The sequence below is a fragment of the Somniosus microcephalus genome, chromosome 4 (assembly GCF_052327205.1).
Source record: "Somniosus microcephalus isolate GS21.2 chromosome 4, FLI_Smic_1.0, whole genome shotgun sequence".
Taxonomy (NCBI): domain Eukaryota; kingdom Metazoa; phylum Chordata; class Chondrichthyes; order Squaliformes; family Somniosidae; genus Somniosus; species Somniosus microcephalus.
The window spans coordinates 180,717,623-180,738,890 of NC_140990.1; the positions used below are offsets into that span (position 1 = coordinate 180,717,623).

The 21,268-nt window shown below is 44.5% G+C and overlaps 1 protein-coding gene across 6 annotated transcripts in view; it reads left to right on the plus strand.

The window, feature by feature from the left end:
• The window catches only part of ube2g2 (ubiquitin-conjugating enzyme E2G 2 (UBC7 homolog, yeast)), a 63,508-nt gene that overhangs the window by 20,503 nt on the left and 21,737 nt on the right, over positions 1 to 21,268 (plus strand). For 2 of the 6 annotated variants that reach the window (XM_085985556.1, XM_085985550.1), the window contains exons 2-3: positions 17,821 to 17,856; positions 20,108 to 20,153. The exons of 1 other annotated variant lie outside the window; for it this stretch is intronic. In XM_085985556.1, the coding sequence (XP_085841682.1) occupies positions 20,152 to 20,153 (2 nt within the window). In that variant the 5' untranslated portion in view covers positions 17,821 to 17,856; positions 20,108 to 20,151. Of the gene's footprint in view, positions 1 to 755; positions 899 to 17,820; positions 17,857 to 19,080; positions 19,153 to 20,107; positions 20,154 to 21,268 lie in introns of those variants that run through there. 3 more of the 6 variants (XM_085985552.1, XM_085985554.1, XM_085985551.1) reach the window with 3 other exon arrangements.

Sequence of the window (21,268 nt, forward strand, 5' to 3'; positions counted from 1 at the left end):
TTTTATGTCCACCTGAGAGCAGATGGGGCCTTGTTTTAAGGTCTCATCTGAAAGACGACACCTCTGACAGTGCAGCACTCCCGCAGCACTCCCACAGCACTGTACTGGAGTGTCAGCCCAGCTTTATGCTCAAGTCCCTGGAGTGGGACTTGAACCCACGATCTTCTGACTCTGAGGCGAGTGTGCTACCCACTGAGCCACAGCTAACACTAAAGGATATATTTGCCATAGAGGCAGTGCAACGAAGGTTCACCAGACTGGTTCCTGGGATAGGGGGGATTGTCCTATGAGGAGAGGTTGAGTAGACCAGGCCTATATTCTCTAGAGTTTAGAAGAATGAGAAGTGATCTCATTGAAACATATAAAATTCTTACAGGGCTTGACAGGGTAGTTGCAGGGACGATGTTTCCCCTGGCTGGGGAGTCCAGAACCAGGGATCACAGTCTCAGAATAAGGGGTCGGCCATTTAGGACTGAGATGAGGAGAAATTTCTTCACTCAGAGGGTGGTGAATCTTTGGAATTCTCTACCCGAGAGAGCTGTGGAGGCCCAGTCGTTGAGTATATTCAAGACAGAGATCGATAGATTTTTGAATATTAAGGGAATCAAGGGATATGGGGATAGTGCAGGAAAGTGGAGATGAGGTAGAAGATCAACCAGGATCTTATTGAATGGCGGAGCAGGCTCGAAGGGCCAAATGGCCTACACCTGCTCCTATTTCTTATGTTCTTATGCTTCATTATCTGAGGATTTGCGAATGGAACTGAACACTGTGCAATCATCAGCGAACATCTCTACTTCTGACATGATGGCGGGAATGTCATTGATGAAGCAGCTGAAGATGGTTGGGCCTAGGGCACTGCCCTGATGAACTCCTGCAGCGATGTTCTGGGACTAAGGTGATTTGCCCCTTTTTTTCACCATTGGAGAATGGTGCCGTTGATTGCTAGTTAGGCTGGATTTGTACTGAATGCTTTGGGAACTCGAGCCAGTAGCAGGAGGCCTCTTGGGGGGGTCTCGCCCCTCGAGGCTCCAGTGTGCTCCATAGTTATCTGGTCACTTTTGGTATGATTGCAGCCAAAACCACTTTGCATCAATACAGACGTGGCAGTGTGTTGGGGCCTCATCTATTCACTGTATTTATTATCGACTTTGATGACGGAATAGAGAGCCACACATCCAAGTTTGCCGATGACACAAAGATAGGCGGCACTGTAAGTGTGTAGATGGAAGCATAAAATTACAAAGATATTAACAGATTATGTGAATGGGCAAAACTGGCAAATGGATTTCAATGTAGGCAAGTGTGAGGGCATCCACTTTGGACCTAAGAAGGATAGAGCAGGGTACTTTCTAAATGATGGAAAGCTAAAAACAGTGGAGGCCGAAGAGACTTGGGGGTCCAGCTACATAGATCATTAAATTGTCATGAACAGCTACAAAAAATAATCAAAAAGGCTAATGGAATGCTGGCCATTATATATAGAGGACCAGAGTACAAGGGGTAGAAGTTATGCTGCAGTTATCCAAAAACCCTGGTTAGACCACACCTGGAGTACTGTGAGCAGTTCTGGGTATCGCACCGTAGGAAGGATATACTGGCCTTGGAGGGAGTGCAGCGTAAGTTTACCAGAATGATACCCGGACTTCAAGGGTTAAGTTACGAGGAGAGATTGTGATTTGATCAAAGTTTTCAAGATATTAAGGGGAACTGATAGGGTAGAGAGAGAGAAACTATTTCCGCTGGTTGGGGAGTATAGAACAAAGGGATATAGCCTAAAAGTTAGAGCCAGGTCTTTCAGGAGTGAAGTTAGGAAACACTTCTACACACAAAGGGTGGTAGAAGTTTGGAACTCTCTTCTGCAAATGGCAGTTGTTGCTAGATCAATTGTTAATTTAAAATCTGAGACTGATAGTCTTTTGTTAACCAAAGGTATTAAGGGATATGGGCCAAAGGCGGGTCTATGGAGTTAGGTCACAGATTAGCCATGATCTCATTGAATGGCGGAACAGACTTGAGGGCTCAATGGCTTACTCCTGTTCCTATGTAATTGGAGCCTTAGAAATCCATGTTCATACTTGTGCAGCTAGCCCACTGCAGTCCTGTGAGAGTTTACGTTGTAGTAATTGAATCATTAACAATCGGTAGAGTACAAAGAATCACATGACTAGATTGTGGGTCAGTTTGTGTGAAGGGTGAAACGAGAAGTGGGAAATCCTATTGGGTGGAATTCTTGTAGTAATGGCTTTCTGTCACCAGAGGGTGCTGCTGTGCTTTGTTATCGTGGTTTATGCAACTGATGTAAATCATCTTTACATGAAACTAGCAACCTGGTTTATTTCAATTTTACGCAAGGAAATGTATTGTACTAACATATAAGCCTAACTAACCTCCTCATACACTGCCACTAATTGTGTACTGCACCACATTGAGTTCAAAGTGCTCATCCTTGTTTACAAATCCCTCTGCTCCTGAACTCCTTCAGCCTTACCTTTCCTGTGCCCTACAGTCTGCTGCCCCTGGCCTTCTGTGCTTTTCCCCCTCCCTCTGCGCCACCATCAATGCCAGGGCTTTCAGCTGTCTCGGCCTTACTCTAGGCAAATCCCTCTGGAAGCCTTTCTACTCTTTTCCTCACCTGTAAAAGCTTCTTGGAAACCTATTGTTCTGATCATGCTTCTAGTCGCCTCTCATACTACTGCTCAGCATCTATTGTTCCCCAATTGTGTAGTTCCTCAGGGCGTTTGTTAAAGGCCTGATCTCAGTACAAGTTCCATGTGGTTTTTCACTGACCATGCAGTATCACCCTCCTCTTGTGTTGCATTTGTAAACTGAGACATGACCAGCCAACTGGAATTGGGGTAAGTAGTTAGTGTCAGTATCTGGTCCCCAGTTTTAATTGGTGACTGCTAATCTTGGGAATAAGAAAGAAAGACTTGCATTTATATAGCACCCTTCACAACTTCAGGATGCCCCAAAGCACTTTACAGCCAATGAAGAACTTTTGAAGTGTAGTCACTGTTGTAAGGTTGGCAACGCGGCAGCCAATTTATGCACAGCAAGCTCCCACAAACAGCAATGTGATAATGACCAGATAATCTGTTATTTTAGTGATCTTGATTGAGGGATAAATATTGGCCAGGACACCAGGGATAACTCCCCTGCTCCTCTCCAATATAGTGCCATGGGATCTTTTACATCCACCTGAGAGAGCAGGTGGGACCTTGGTTTAACATCTCATCAGAAAGAGGGTACCTCTAGCCAATTTACTGCTTTAACAAAAATATTTTGGGGGGGAGAGAGAGACAAGGGGATGGGGTTAAATTATTCATAATGGTTGCTACTGTCTTTTATTTGTAATATTCCTTTTCTAGATGGACCCTGATTGTGAAACACATTCTCTAAGCTGACAATAACTTAACCTTTTTAATTGAGTGCCTATTAAAGGAATGTCCCTATATAGGATTAATTCAAAGCACGCTGCCTAGCCTTTTTTTTAAAAAAAGGGAACGGAATACCTCCTTGGTTCCACGAGGTGCCACGGTACCGATCCAAATTGCTAAACTTCATACGTGAGCCTGAACGCTGAATATAGGTGGATGTTCAACTGTGTGGGGCATCACAGCGAAGTATGATATTGTCTCCACCTGACATCCATGTTGGATTGCCATGTGCTTGTAACAAAGTGGTAAAGAACAGCTTCAACAAATACAGTCCTGCTTTGGTGATTGTTGTATAATTAAGCCACACTTTGGCTACTTAGATGGTACAGCAAGGCAAGGGCCAACCTTCACCCCTCAGGTATATAATGGTTCACACTTCCAGGAAGGAACAGGGATCATGGCTGACCCCATGCTGTTAACAATGACTTGAATTAAAGTGTTCCCCATTCCACCCTGGGTGAGATCGGGTATCTCGGCACAGACCTGGGATTTGGTCTCCAGCCCTTCTGAACTACATAACCCATTGGCCCACCATGTATTGCATTTACTCGCCATAAGTGTTGTGCTTTTTCAAATGAACACTTGAGGCTATGGCAGCAGTATGACCTTATTTGATGCTGCAAGTAAAGCTCAGTGATAGCACTCTTGCCACCGAGTCAGCGGGTTGTGGGTTCAAGTCCCACTCCAGAGACTTGAGCACAAAATCTAGGCTGACGCTTTCAGCACAGTACCGAAGGGATGCTGCATTGTCAGAGGTGCTGTCTTTCGGATGAGATGTTAAGGTGAGACCCCACATACCTGTTTGGGTGGGTGTAAAAGACGTCATGGCACTATGTTGTGAAGAGTAGGGACTTTCCCTGGTGTCCTGGCCAACATTTCTGCCCCAAGTCAAACCACCAAAGACATTAACTTGGTGAGCACAAATTCGCTACCACATTTGCTTGCATAACAAGAGTGACTACCCTTCCAAAAGGAGTCCATTAGTTGTAAAGTACTTCACAATGTCCTGAAGAGTGACAAAGTATGATATAAGTTCTTTCTTTCTTTGATTGAGAATAGACTTTAACACATCTACGCAGAGAAAATTTGGAGACTAGTTGCAACAATGTGAACGAGCCGAGGATTGCGTATTTTAACGATGAGATTTTTAAAAAAACTCTCAATGTTGGAAACCTCAACTAAGAACAGAAATTATTTGAAATGAAAAACAGACCTTGTTCCAACCTTGTTTCCTTCGTCATGTGCAATATTGAAACTGATCCTACCCCACCTAATTTAATTTATTGGAATTATTTCTATGCAAATGAGAAAGAAGGAAAGAACTTGCATTTAACCAGTGCCTTTACAATCAATGAAGTACTTTTGGAATGTAGTCACTATTGTAATGTGGGAAACGCAGCAGCCAATTTGCGCACAGCAAGCTCCCACAAACAGCAATGTGATAATGACCAGATCATCTGTTTTTAGGTGTTGGTTGAGATATAAATATTGGCCAGGACACCAGGGAGAACTCCCCTGCTCCTCTTCAAAATAGTGCCGTGGGATCTTTTATGCCCACCTGAGAGGGCAGACGGGGCCTCCCTTCATTTAATGTCTCATCCACAGGATGGCTTCTTGGACAGTGCAGCAAGCACTGCACTAGAGTTTCAGCCTAGATTATAGGCTCAAGTCCCTGGAGTTGGACCTGAACCCACAACCTTTCTGACTCAGAAGGCCGGAAAATAAATGAGCTACAGGTAGCTCATGACAGGGTGTTAAAAGTAACATCCCCAAAAAATTGCCAAGTTCAGGCATGTGTTATTTTAGTCTTCCGCTTATGTAGTGTTTAATTAGACACGGATTTGGAGTACCCAACTAATGTTTCACCCTTAGGCTTTGAAGTAAGCAGTGATTGTCTCTTCTTTTGGTGCCATGTTTCCTTTTGAGAGTACAGTAGACTTTTGCACAAAAGCTTGTCGTGGTTGGAGTGATTTACAGAACTGTAACTTTATAAAGAAAGATTAGACCCAAACAATTCCAAACTATGAAAATGTTCTAAATATCATACATGAGAATTCAATACCATATCTCATTGTTTAACTAGTTCCTTTGCGGCTGGGGCATTATATGACTCTACTGTCATGGCAGAGGTCCCTGACTAAACTGGGACTAGACAAGGCCACTCACTTTCTCCCACAGTAGCAGTTCACCTGAGCTGCCTGTACTTAGCAAACATTTAATGTGCGGTTCCACAATTTGAGATTAGAGTTTGATTTCAACTCCCACGCTGCTGGCTCAGCTATTATACCGACTGCACGGATAAAGTTTCTTGTACACTGCGAGCGCTGACTGACTGCTTTTTTGGAACTCCTGAGAGCCAGACGGGCTCCGATTGTCAAAGCCTGCTCAGAATCCTGTTGTACTGGGCACTGCGATGATGCTTTCTGAAATGTGGCTGTGGAAAATGCTTGCCGGTGGCTGGTAATATATCACCAATGATGGGGCCACTTAGGAAAAAAACACAAAGAAGGGTTTAATACAGGGATTACAGCTACATGTACACAAAACAAGATTGTAACCAGTATGGGGTCATTTTTCCAGCAGGTTTACAATCAGTTACTAAACCTATCTCCATTTCAGTGGGTTTGCAATCTCAACCTGCAAGAAACTCGACTGCTGTGTGTGCGCGCACATGTGTGCTGGAGTGTGCATGTGTGCACGCGCACATATATCCCTGTGACATTACTCATGGTGAGTCAGAGGAGATGCTTGACTTAGCCATTGCTTTTCAATTTATCTCGTCTGCTTCTTGCTATTTTCTCAAATAAATAAAAAAATTAACATTTTGCTGGGAGCATTATTGACTAAACTGGTAGAACGAGTTCTTTGAGCTTTTTAGCCTTGTTGAAGAATTGTCAATTTAAAAATTTTACATACAGCATAGCCTTCATTCCCTGGTCTATATAAAGTATGTACATTCAAAACCCAGTCTCTGCAGCATGGGCTGTAGCTTCAGTGACCCAGACATTTTCTAACTCTACAAATCTGTCCCGACTCATTAGAATCCTTATTGTGGCAGCTGTTTGGAGGAGTGAAGTTTTGGATTGGCTACTACTCCACAGGCTGGGAGCTGTTTACAAACTTGTTTTGGCTTCTTTGATCGTGTGGTTAGATTGAGTTAGATTTAGATTGATTGAAAGGACTGCTGTGTGCCAGTTTAATCCAATAACACACTCTACTGTGAATCCAGCTGTTTGAGGGAAACTATTATTATAATCTAGAACTGGAGGGTGAGTGAGTCAAGCAAAACTCAACGTGTTGCCCTGGACAGTCCTTGCAAAGGGTTCAGGCACATTGTAACTGTCTACTCCTCTCCGGTGTGTATTCAAGAATATATCATCAAAAATTCCTCATCTATTTTTCACGAACGATGTGTACTTCACTCCCATCAACAGGAAACTCCATTCTACTCCCCTTCCCCATGTGACTAATGATAACATAATGGGCCAAATTTTGCTGGCGTGGGACATCTCTTGGCGTGCTGCGTTAGTTATATTTTTTTCCTGCACCTTTCGACACAAAGACATTTTGTGCTGTAACTTTAATTTTGCCGGGAATTTAAATTCAGTTAATTAAATAAATCTGGAATAAAAAGCTAGTATCAGTAATGGTGACCATGAAACTATTGATTGTCGTAAAAACCCATCTGGTTCACTAATGTCCTTTAGGGAAGGAAATCTGTGGTCCTTACCTGGTCTGGCCTATATGTGACTCCAGACCCACAGCAATGTGGTTGACTCTGAAATGGCCTAGCAAGCCACTCAGTTGTAACTAACCGCTACGTAACAAAATAATAAGAATGAAACCAGACGGACCACCCGGCATCGACCTCGGCACCGGCTACGAACATGGCAACGGCACACCCAGCCCAGTCGACCCTGCAAAGTCCTCCTCACCAACATCTGGGGACTTGTGCCAAAATTGGGAGAGCTGTCCCACAGACTAGTCAAGCAACAGCCTGACATAGTCATACTCACAGAATCATACCTTTCAGTCAATGTCCCAAACTCCTCCATCATCATCCTTGGGCATGTCCTGTCCGACCGGCAGGACAGACCCACCAGGGGTGGTGGCACAGTGGTATACAGTAGGGAAGGAGTGGCCCTGGGAGTCTTAACACCTACCGCCCCCCCTCAGCTGATGAATCAGTACTCCTCCATGTTGAACACCACTTGGAAGAAGCACTGAGAGTAGCAAGGGCACAGAATGTACTCTGGGTGGGGAACTTCAATGTCCATCACCAAGAGTGGCTCGGTAGCACTACTACTGACCAAGCTGGCCGAGTTCTGAAGGACATAACTGCCAGTCTGGGCCTGGGTCAGGTGGTGAGTGAACCAACACGAGGGAAAAATCTACTTGACCTCGTCCTCACCAATCTACCTGTCACAGATGCATCTGTCCATGACAGCATTGGCAGCAGTGACCACCGCACAGTCCTTGTGGAGACGAAGTCCTGTCTTCACACTGAGAACACCCTCCATCGTGTTGTGTGGCACTACCACCGTGCTAAATGGGATAGATTCAGAACAGATCTGGCAGCTCAAAACTGGGCATCCACGAGGCACTTTGGGTCATCAGCAGCAGCAGAATTGTATTCCACTGCAATCTATAACCTCATGGCCCGGCATATCCCTCACTCTACCATTAACACCAAGCCAGGGGACCAACTCTGGTTCAACAACGAGTGTAGAAGAGCATGCCAGGAGCAGCACCAAGTGTACCTAAAAATGAGGTGCCAACCTGGGGAAGCCGCAACACAGGACTACATGCATGCCAAAAAGCGGAAGCAGCATGCTACAGACAGGGCTAAGTGATCCTACAATCAACGGATCAGATCTAAGCTCTGTAGTCCTGCCACATCCAGTCGTGAATGGTGGTGGACCATTAAACAACTAACGGGAGGAGGAGGCTCCTTGAATATCCGCATCCTCAATGATGGTGGAGCCCAGCACGTGAGTGCAAAAGACAAGGCTGAAGCATTTGCAACCAACTTCAGCCAGAAGTGCCGAGTGGATGATCCATATTGGCCTACTCCCGAGGTCCCCACCATCACAGAAGCCAGTCTTCAGTCAATTCGATTCACTCCACGTGGTATCAAGAAACGGCTGAGCGCACTGGATACAGCAAAGGCTATCGTGCTGAAGACTTGTGCTCCAGAACTAGCCGCCTCTAGCCAAGCTGTTCCAGTACAGTTACAACACTGGCATCTATCCGACAATGTGGAAAGCTGCCCAGGTATGTCCTGTCAACAAAAAGCAAGACAAATCCAACCCGGCCAATTACCGTCCCATCAGTCTACTCTCAATCATCAACAAAGTGATGGAAGGTGTCATCGACAGTGCTATCAAGTGGCACTTACTCACCAATAACCTGCTCACCGATGCCCAGTTTGGGTTCTGCCAAGATCACTCCGCTCCCGACCTCATTACAGCCTTGGTCCAAACATGGACAAAGGAGCTGAATTCCAGAGGTGAGGTGAGAGTGACTGCCCTTGACATCAAGGCAGCATTTGACCGAGTGTGGCATCAAGGAACCCTAGTAAAACTGAAGCCAGTGGGAATCAGGGGGAAACCGCTCCACTGGCTAGAGTCATGCCTAGCACAAAGGAAGATGGTTGTGGTGGTTGAAGGTCAATCATCACAGCCCCAGGACATCGCTGCAGGAGTTCCTCAGGGCAGTGTCCTAGGCCCAACCATCTTCAGCTACTTCATTAATGACCGTCCCTCCAACTTAAGGTCAGAAATGGGGATGTTCGCTGATGACTGCACAGTGTTCAGCGCCATTCACAACGCCACAGATAATGAAGCAGTCCATGCCCGCATGCAACAAGACCTGGACGACGTTGAGGCTTGGGCTGATCGGTGGCAGGTAACATTCGTGCCACAGACGTGTCAGGCAATGACTATCTTCAACAAGCGAGAGTCTAACCACCTCCCCTTGACATTCAATGGCATTACCATTGCCGAATCCCCCTCTATCAACATCATGGGGGGTCACCATTAACCAGAAACTAAACTGCACCAGCCACATAAATACTGTGGCAACAAGAGCAGGTCAGAGGCTAGGTATTCTGCGGCGAGTGTCTCGCCTCCTGACTCGCCAAAGTCTTTCCACCATCTACAAGGCACAAGTAAGGAGTGTGATGGAATACTCTCCACTTGCCTGGATGAGTGCAGCTCCAACAACACTCGAGAAGCTCGACACCATCCAGGACATAGCAGCCTGCTTGATTGGCACCCCATCCATCACCTTAAACATTCACACCCTCCACCACCGGCGTACCGTGGCTGCAGTGTGTACCATCTACAAGATGCACTGCAGCAACTCGCCAAGGCTTCTTCGACAGCACCTCCCAAACCTGTGACCTCTACCACCTAGAAGGACAAGGGCAGCAGGCGCATGGAAACACCACCACCTCCAAGTTCCCCTCCAAGTCACACACCATCCTGACTTAGAAGTATATCGCCGATCCTTCATCGTCGCTGGGTCAAAATCCTGGAACTCCCTCCCTAACAGCACTATGGGAGTACCATCACCACACGGACTGCAGCGGTTCAAGAAGGCGGCTCACCACCACCGTCTCAAGGGTAATTAGGGATGAGCAATAAATGCTGGCATTGCCAGCGACGCCCAGATCCCATAAACAAATAATAATAAAAAATTTGCTGGAAGTGCGAGTTGATAACGGTGCGGCGAGGGCAATGGGGCATCTAGGACCTTAGTGAACGACTGGACCAACTGTCTATATCCTTACCCAATGAAATTTAAAAATTGAGAAAGAAATAGGAATGACTGAGAAGGAATTGGGGTGAATTAGAGTCAAATCAGGGACAGAGAGGGAAATATTGGTTAAAGAGAGACAGAAAGGAAAAGTAAGAAAAAAAAATTAACGTATAATTTAAAAAACCTCGGACCAATTTACTACCTGTAGGAATGAGACTCCACGGTTTCAGTTGTTCCCTTTCTGGACCAGGGAGATTGAGTGGCATTACAGGAACATATAAATCTCGCCAGTAAAAGGGTCCTTGCATCGTTAAGTACTAGCCCTAACTTTCTGCGGCGAGTTTAATTCCTATTTACAGTGCAAATGCAGCATGTCCTTGAAACTCACAGGGAGGTTGAGGGCGAGCTGCCGTTTGCACGAGGCTAACGACGGAGCAGTCGGTGCAAATCGTCCAGCGCTTGTGGCAAATCTCAACTCACGCCGTACCTCTTCCTCGCCACAGATTGCTGGATTAGTTACACACTAATAATGCCGTACGCATTTACCTCGCCATTATTTTCCCACCAAATTCTGGGCTACGGTGCACTTCCCCCCCCCCCGGTGTGCTGGGTAAGTTGTCTGCTCATACAGAATTGCTGGCAGTAGTCTGTATGTCCAGGGGTCTTTATCATTTAATTTGTGTGCAAGTTCCATTGCTCACCACCATTCCAATCACAATTTTCTGATCTTCCCAGACCATGTTAACTGTGTGGCCTGGCAGGCAGATGAACACCAGCTCGAAATAAGCTGCCAGGAAAGATGGGTTGGATAACGGTGATATCATCCCTCCCAATGGAAAGGCACCCTGTTTCTGTACAAGTTATTCAGCAGGTATCGGTTGTGAAGTGCTTTGGGATGTTCTGAGGCCATGAAAGGTGTGATAGAGATGCCTGTCTCTTTATAAAATAGCTTTTGATTGCAAAGCAAGTAGAAACCACTTGCTTTTTTTTCCTGGTATCATAAGCTTACGTGCTGGGTGACACATTTAGGGTTCAGAAACCATTACATTGATTTGATAAATTTGGTTTCCACTTCTAAGGGTACGAGAGGTACATCCGAGGCAGCATGCTCCCAGTTTGTCAGTTATCATCGAATCATACAGCAAAAAAGGCTATTTGGCCCACTGTGCCTGTGCCAGCTCTTTGAAAAAGCTGTCCAGTTAGTCCCACTTGCACTCCTCTGTCTTGTCACTGCAGTCCAGCACTTGTGGAGGTGCTTCTAATGGAGCTTCATGATCCATTACAAATGTTCACATATAATACTACCACAGGGAGTAGTTGAGGCAAATGGTATAGATGTATTTAAAGGGAGGCCAGATAAGCATATGAGGGAGAAGGAAATAAGGGGTTATGCTGATAGAGTTAGATGAGGAAGGATGGGAGGAGGCTCGAATGACACATAAATGCCGGAAAGGACTGGTTGGGTCAAATAGCCTGTTACTGTGCTGTATATTCTATCTAATTCTATGTTATACAAGAGTAACAGTGCGGATGCTAATTCAGCTTTAATACTATCCATACAGTTAGTGAAGGGCCACATCATTTGTTACTTCTATACCCGAGGAAGAACTGCAAGTTAAAAGCACTTGTAAAAAAAAATATAGCAAAACGTACTGCATTCCCTCTTGCTACTGCTTGTTACTTTTAACACACCTACATAAGAACATAAGAATTAGGAGCAGGAGTAGGCCATACGGCTCCTCGAGTTTGCTCCGCCATTCAATAAGATCATGGCTCATCTTCGACCTCAACTCCACTGTCCTGTCCTATCCCCATATCCCTTAATTCCTCTGGAGTCCAAAAATCTATCGATCTTTGCCTTGAATATACTCAACAATTCAGCATCCACAGCACTTTGGGGCAAAGAATTCCAAAGATTCACAACCCTCTGAATGAAGAAATTCCAGCCCCTTATCCTGAAACTATGCCCCCTAGTTCTAGACTCTTTAGCCAGGGGAAACAAACTCTCACCATCTACCCTGTCAATCCCCCTCAGAATCTTATATGTTTCAATGAGATCACCTCTCATTCTATAAGGCCCAATCTACTTAATCTCTCCTCATAGGACAACCCTCTCATCCCAGGGATCAATCTGGTGAACCTTTTTTACACCAAATTGCACCTAAGGCAAGTATTATCCTTCCTCGGATAAGGAGACCAAAACTGTGCACAGTACTCCAGGTGTGGTCTCACCAGAGCCCTGTGCAATTGCAGTAAGACTTCCTTACTCTTGTACTCCAGCCCCCTAGCAATAAAGGCCAACATGCCATTTGCTTTCCTAATTGTTTGCTGTACTTGCATGCTAAGTCTGTGTTTCTGGTACTGGGACACCCAAATATCTCTGAACACCAACATTTAATAGTTTCTCACCATTTAAAAAAATTCTGTGTTTCTATTCTTCCTACCAAAGCGAATAGCCTCACATTTCCTCATGTTATACTCCATCTGCCACCTTATTGCCCACTCACTTAACCTGTCTATATCTCTTTGCAGGCTCTTTGCGTCCTCCTCACTTCTTCCTTTTCCACCTAGCTTTGTATTGTCAGCAAACTTGGATACGCTGCACTCGGTCCCTTCATCTAACTCATTAATATAGACTGTAAATAGCTGAGGCCCAAGCACTGATCCTTGCGGCACCCCACTAGTTACAGCCTGCCAATCTGAAAATGACCCATTTATCCCTACTCTCTGTTTTCTGTCTGTTAACCAATCCTTTATCAATGCTAATACCTTACTCCCAACCCCATGTGCCCTTAGCTTTCTTAACAACCTTTTATGTGTCACCTTATCGAATGCCTTTATCTTTATCTACCGTGCTAGTTACATCCTCATAAAACTCTAATAAATTTGTCAAGCATGATTTACCTGTTCTGCAATTTGTAGTATAAATCACAATCTGATTGTGTTTTTTCTGAGGTCCAGGTCATGAGAGGGCTCATATCATGTCCAGTAAGCTGAATACGGGTTCCCTGTTCAGACCCTGGACAACATTATAATACCAGATAATGTGCATGTAAGGTTACATTTTGGTTTTCAAGGAGTGGCCCATGACCTTGAGCAGGAGCGGCCCGTGACCTTGAGCAGAAGAGAAGTATCTGGTAGAACCCTAAAACGAAACCCCTGCCTCGTGTGTCTCTCAATCCCCAGCTTCAATGCAAACAAGTTCCGTTCCACAAGTCTCTGCTCATCGTCATGCCTCAGTCTTGCATCTTCTTTGAACTCTCATTGCATCAGTTCTGTTTGAAGGTAATGTGTCCAGGAGCATGCACTGTATTTGTGGTTTTGGCAATGATATTTACAGCATTAAGATAATCTAAGATTTTTTAGTTTTGTTGACGTTACTTTCAGTAAATTATCAGCTATCGTATCAAATCCTTTTTCTTTATTGATAACGGACGGCAATTCACTCTGCATTCTTATATTTATTAATATTCTGCAATTCCTTAGTCTAACCACTTTTTTTTTCTAGGCCCATTTGGAAACCACCAATCTCGCCAAACAGGTTATCTGTGTTGCTTAGTGTTATTGGCAAGCGTTGTAACACTACTAAAACTGCTCTTTCCAGTATCATTTATAAAGGAAAGACTAGCATTTCTGTAGCGCCTGTCATGGTCTCTGGATGTCTCGAGATGCTTTACAGCCAATGAAGTATTTTTGAAGTGTAGGCAATGTTGTAATGTAGGAAACGTGGCAGCCAATTTACACAAAGCAAGATCCCATAAAGCAATGTGACAATGACCAGATAATCTGTTTTAGTGATGTTGGTTGAGAGATAAATATTGGCCAGGACACCAGGGAGAACTCCCCTGCTCCTCTTCGAATAGTGCCATGGGATCTTTTATGTCCACCTGAGAGGGAAGATGGGGCCTCGGTTTAATGTCTCATCCGAAAGCTGGGACCTCTGACAATGCAGCACTCCCTCTGCACTGCTGGATTTTATGCTCAAGTCACTAGAGTGGGACTTGAACCCACAACCTTCTGAGTTGAGAGTGTTATCAGTGAGCCACAGCTAGTTACTCAACTTATGAATTGCAGAGACCCATAAACAGACCCCAGCAGAACTTCACTAGTCATTGCTCCCTAGGTTGAACTTTTTCCATTCATCCCCTCTTGCTTTTTGTTACGAAGATGGTTTCAAGTCAACTGGTTAATGTGCCATTAATTCCGTGAGCCTCCATCGTCTTGAAAAATCTTACGTGCTGAACTTTGTCAGATGTCTTCTGAAGAATCCAAATGGATGATATCCTACATAGCCTTTGTGCATTCATGTAGTTAGTAACTTAAATAATTCAATTCGACCTTTTGAGGTGTGATTTTTAAAACCATGCTCTTTGTACTCTAGCTGAACACTCTTACCATCTCTTGAAATACTCTTGAGCACACTTCTTACTGTCGCTTGATGCATTCATGCCTCACTCCGTACCTGAATATTATGTTTCCTCTGATCCTCAGGTGCACCTTCAATGCTGAAGGAGTTTACGGAAATGTTATTCACAGAATCATCCAATTCCTTGAGCATTCTAGTGTGTCTAAGTGCCCCGTAGACACTTAAAACCTTGACATTTCTTCTATACATGCTTTACTGACCTCCACATACACTGTAGATTCCTGAGGCAATTTGAATGGATCTGGAGTTTATCCACCGTCATTGTTTCTGAAGACTGATGTGAAGAATTAATTTACCATGCCTGCCATTTCCAGATCATAATATTTCTGCTCAATTTCCCCCCCTTGTCTAATTAGACATTTAAACAGCTTATTTGATCCCTCTCATTGGTACCTATAAACAACTTACTATTTTTAAAAAAAGGAAACCACTTTTTTGGGGGTTGTAAATGTTTGTGCTCATCAAGATTAAAAGTATCTATTTGGGAGTGGATCACTTTTTTCCTTTTTATTGCTTTGTGTCTAATCAGGTATTTCATGGGCCAGATGCAGAATTAAGCTTCCTCTCCTCTCTTCCATAAGAACATCTCCCCTCCAGCCTCCGAATGACAAGCCTTTACTACACCATTCTGTTACACACTTTTATTTTTTTTTAAAGTGTACAACCGTACTAACATTTCAGTCCTTGGCCAACCCACAAGCCACGTATCTCACTCCTGAGTTTTGTTTTATAATGGCTTGTCTAGCTGTATTCTGACCTTTAATCACCTGTACCATTTTTCCACCAGTTGAAATTAGGTTTATTAGGAAATGAACCAACTTGTGATGTAGAATCATAGAATCATACAGCACAGAAGCAGGTAATTCGGCCCATCGTGTCTGTGCTGGCTCTTTGAAAGAGCTATCCATTGTCCCACTCCCCTGCTCTTTCCCCATAGCCCTGCAATTTTTTCCTTTTCAATTATATATCCAATTCTCTTTCAAAAGTTGCTATTGAATCTGTTTCCACCACCGTTTCAGGCATCGAATTCAAGATCGTAACAACTCGCTACGAAAAAAAAAAAAAAAATCTCCTGATCTCCCCCCTGGCTTTGCCAATTATCTTAAATTCGTCTCCTCTGGTTACTGGCCCTCCTGCCAGTGGAAACAGTTTCTCCTTATTTACTCTATCAAATCCTTTCATAATTCTGAACATCTCTTCAATCTCCCCTTAACCTTCTCTGCTCTAAGGAGAATAATTCCAGCTTCTCTAGTCTCTCCATGTAACTGAAGTCCTCCATCCCTGGCATCACTGGGGGGGGCAAAACACCAAGGACCCTCAGGATTACAGATTCACTTGTCCTCCTCACGCAGTTCTGAGGTCTCTTGTCCTTTCAGCTAGTTGGGTCAGGTATGCCTCTTTTGGGTGTTGATAATTTATATCGATGTGAGGGATATTGTTTGGGAGTGGAATACGTGTCTACCTTTTGCACCCAGTGTCAGCACGAGGCTAAGACAATTGTACAGGAAACTTTGGTTTATCCGGAGGTTAACTGTCCGGAATGCTCAATCCACCGGCAAAATTCAGGAGTCGGTTCAGTAAGTTTTTTTTCTTTTCGTTGCTTTTTTTCACCAGTCAGGCTCTGCAAGGTCTAGCTAAAGCTGTTGCTTAGCTACAGAGACGCTTGCAAGCTACGGCCGACTGTTTAGAAGCTGTCGGGTTTGTTGCTATGTTTTAACATTAGCGCTGGTTTGTCCGGCAGTTTTGATGGGACGGCAACAGCTCGGTCCCGTCGGTGCCGGATATCACAAAGTTTCCTGTAGCATGAGCTAGTTGCAGAGCACATTCCCCCTCTATATTCTCTCCAATAATTATACTTTACTGTGTCATTACAATGCTGCTGTGACGATTCTATTTCTATCCATATGGCTTCTTAGCGTAATTAATTTAGTGTAGATTAATGGACTGCTCTGTGCCTTGGACGTGCCCACCAGGAGTTGGATTGAGATTGACTAAACTCATTTAGCTTTAGGATTTTGCATCAGGTTTGTTTGATTCAATCTTGGCTCCTATAGGTGAAAGGACAGTGTTATAAGACACTGCACCACTCTGCTGTTCTGGGTGATACAATCCTGATGTCACTCGGGGCTTGTGGGCTTGAAGTACATTTTAGACCTAGTTTCAGCAGACTTTAAAATCTGTGATTTGCCACAAGGAAGCGCACACGTTGGCAACCCCACCACTCTGAAACTTCATAAAGCTGCTATTGCTTGTCCAATGAGGAGAAACCCCTTAAACCAGATTTTAGGAGTTATAGAGAGCCTTTTATCTTGGGGTTCATGAATTGCGTGTTTTACATCGATTCTCTGAAGTCCATTATGTGGAGGAGGGGGGTATCCAATAAATTCTGTGGAAGTATTTTACCTTGCCCACAGGCAAAACGGTGGTCCCTCACTTTCTTAAGCACATTAACTAGGCTAACTCTCCAGTATATTACCACAGGAGGTGCCAGCCTTCTTGGGTGACATGAAGCTGAAATTCTGTCTGCCTCTTCCCATGGTTTGGGTGGATGTTAATGGCATGATTTAAAGTAGAAAGAAAGAACTTGCATTTCTATAGCACCTTTCACAATCTCCGGACGTCCGAGAGCGCTTTACAGCCAAGAAATATTTTTGACATGTAGGCTCTGTTGTAATGTAGCAGGGAGTTCCCCCAGTACCCTGGCAGACATCCCTCCTTCAACCAATGCCAGCATCATTTATCCCACGGCTGTTAGTGGGAGGATGTTGACACAGGATGGCCGCTGCATTAGCCCACATAACAGTTGAAGAGTAGTTTGTTGTGTGCATGAAACATTTGATGTGATGAGACGCTGTATAAATGCAGGGTGTTTTTTCAAAATTCCCCCTGATTTTATAGAACTTCAGAGACTGGATAAAAATCAGCGGTTAAAAAAAACGCAGCCGCAGTCTTGCGTGTTTGTGCGGCTGGTGTTAACGGGCATTGCAGAGAGCAGGTAATATGTTACAAGCAGGCAGCTGACTATAGCATACCATGGGAACCTGCTGCTTGCCTTGTATTTTAAACAAAGCATCCATTCTTTCCTTTTACTCTGCAAGTTTTGTGATTAAAGCATAAATCATAATATTGTTTGGAAGTTTTGGGGGTCCGGTGATTCTCTGTGTAATCCGCCTTTGTTTTGTTCATGTGCAGAATTGACACTAAATCCTCCAGAAGGAATTGTTGCAGGTAAGCAATGCCGCATTGTTTAATTTTCAATAACCCCCCGCCCCCTCCCCACCCTCCATATGTCTGCAGACAGTTGCTGATGATTGAAGGTCAATCATCACAACCCCAGGACATCGCTGCAGGAGTTCCTCAGGGCAGTGTCCTAGGCCCAACCATCTACAGCTGCTTCATCAATGACCTTCCCTCCAACATAAAGTCAGAAATGGGGATGTTCGCTGATGACTGCAGTGTTCAGTGCCATTCACAACTCCTCAGATAATGAAGCAGTCCATGCCCGCATGCAACAAGACCTGGACGACGTTCAGGCTTGGGCTGTTAAGTGGCAGGTAACATTCGCGCCACAGAAGTGCCAGGCAATGACTCTCTCCAACAAGCGAGAGTCTAACCACCACCCCTTGACATTCAATGGCATTCCCATTGCCAAATCCCCCACTATCCACTTCCTGGGGGTCACCATTGACCAGAAACTTAACTGGACCAGCCACATAAATACTGTGGCAACAAGAGCAGGTCAGAGACTAGGTATTCTGCAGCGAGTGTCTCACCTCCTGACTCCCCAAAGCCTTTCTACCATCTACAAGGCACAAGTAAGGAGTGTGATGGAATACTCTCCACTTGCCTGGATGAGTGCAGCTCCAACAACACTCAAGAAGCTCGACACCATCAAGGACAAAGCAGCCCGCTTGATTGGCACCTCATCCACCACCTTAAACATTCACTCCCTCCACCACCGGCACACCGTGGCTGCAGTGTGTACCATCTACAAGATGCACTGCAGCAACTCGCCAAGGCTTCTTCGGCAGCACCTCCCAAACCCGCGACTTCTTCCACCTAGAAGGACATGGGCAGCAGGCGCATGGAAACACCAGCACCTCCAAGTTCCTCTCCAAGTCACACACCATCCTGACTTAGAAGTATATCGCCGATCCTTCATCGTTGCTGGGTCAAAATCCTGGAACTCCCTCCCTAACAGCACTGTGGGAGTACCTTCATCACACACACTGCAGTGGTTCAAGAAGGCGGCTCACCACCACCTTCTCGAGGGTAATTAGGGATGGGCAATAAATGCTGGCCTTGCCAGCGATGCCCACATCCCATAAACGAATAAAAAAAATTGTACATGTACTTTCCCAAAACAAATTGCTATTTACATGTTGCTAATCACCAGGTACTTACCTACAACCTGATGCATCTTGTATTTTGCTTTGTTGTGTATCCTGACAGGGAGTCATAGCCAAGTGTAGTCTTCAGATGAAGCATGTTAGAGGCTGGGGGTAATTGGATCAGGGTGCACAGGTACAAATTCTATCCTTATTTTTTTATATTTCCATCATAAATTCCTACGTCCCCATTTATAGTGGGAACTACCCATATAAACCTGTCACGCTGTAATCGCACCTTCCTGTTTGCGGTGCCACTGCTGCATCTCCATTGGAACATAATGCTGCATCATGCAGGAGTAGGCCATTCAGCCCCTTGAACCCCTTCAATTAGATCATGGCTGATTGTATCTTAACTTCATTTACCTGCCTTGGTTCCCTATCCCTGAATACCCTTGCTTAACAAAAATCTGCCAATCTCAGTTTTAGCATTTTCAATTGACCCCCCGCCTCAATTGCTTTTTGGGGGAGAGAGTTCCAGATTCCCACTGCCCTTTGTGTGAAGAAGTGCTTCCTGACATCACTCCTGAACTGCCTGGCTCTAATTTTAAGGTTATTCTCCCCTTGTACTGGACTCCCCCACCAGAGGAAATAGTTTCTCTCTAACTACCCTATCATCTTTTAATCATCTTAAACACCTCAAGTAGGTCACCCCTTAATCTTCTATACTCAAGGGAATACTCAAAGGAATGGAACAAGAGTGTAATTGGAAAAAGTTGATGGAAAGATTTTTAAATGTATTAATAGACATAGATAATCAAGGCCACTTGTTTACAGTTTTTGCAAAATAATGAACAGTCATATAATTCGATTTCCACTAAACACTAGTTGGAATGCCAGGTGATAAGAACATAGTTTGATTTGTTCTGTCATCTTATGTCGGTGACCCTGTTGATGCATTGTGTGTCTAATGGCAAACCCCGTTCTAAAAAGCATATCTTCCGATCGTCCCGAGTAGCACCACAAGAGATCCTTATGTTTCAAACTGAGGTTTCAAGTTATTTGATCCGTTCCATTGTGGCAGGGCAGTGATTGTCTTTCAGCAAATTTTAGGTTTGTGTCCAAGTGATTCTATTTTCTGCCATTCACAGGTCCCATCAATGAGGAGAACTTCTTCGAATGGGAGGCCTTAATCATGTAAGATTGAAAGCTTTATAGTATGTTTCCCCCCACCCCATTGTTCAAAGTAGCTTGTTGGATTTGGAAAAGCATGCTAGTGAACAATAACGAGCTCCCATGATGCCCTTCAGAAACGACTGGGACTAGCAACCACAGTCACGCATCGCAGCAACTGCCCTTGTTGGACACCTGTCAGCAAAGGAGCAAAATCTGATGTGTTGGTCTGTGGTCAGAGAGATGAAGATTAACATGAGCCGGGTAATGTTGCAATCCTGCCGTGTTTGCAACCGCATAAAATTCGTTCACTGAATATTTACTGTTCCATAGTGCTCATTAACACGCAAGCAGCATGTAAACAAATTGATGCATTGTTATTTCTATTCTGTGCAACAGTGCTGTCTACTAGGTGGCACATAACATGACAAGCAAACCATAAAGAAAACAATTTCAGATGCAGTGCCAAGTAGGAGGCACGATGGATTACAAATCCGGACTGAACCCTCCCTTGGTTCAACCCACACAATCCTGGGATAAGCATCACCTCCCGCCCTCCTGCTAGTTTCATCCCATACAAACCTGGGATAAATATCACCTCCCGCTCTCCTGCTAGTTTATCCCACACAAACCTGGGATAAAAAATCACCTCCCACTCGAACCCTGAATATCTGTCTATGGTGCTTTAAGGGTGATTAAACATTCGTAATTCAAAGGAGGAATCTTCATTGGGATGCTTTCAGAAAAGAGAAGCCATTTTGAAAGTTGGTGCATTATCTGTATGGTATTGGGTTTCTGCCTTGTATTGCCTTCAGTGCTTTGACTCACCACCTCAAGTCATCTTCGGTTTTGTACTTGGTTTCTGCTGGCTGTTGGAATCCTCTGCTAAGAAACCTTGTGTATATACAGAGATTTAGTACGTTGGATGGAAGAACTATAATGGATTCTATATGGGCATTTGATGTGACTTAGAGGGAGACTGAGCTAAGTTTATAGAATACAGTAGAAAAGTTGAGGGAAAAAATTCTGTGTACTGTATGTGGCTTAAAAATTGGAACGGGCCTATTAACTCACTTAATGCAGCAGTTTCAGCTAACAAGTCCATACAGTAAAGAATGTAATGTAAAAATTGGCAGAGC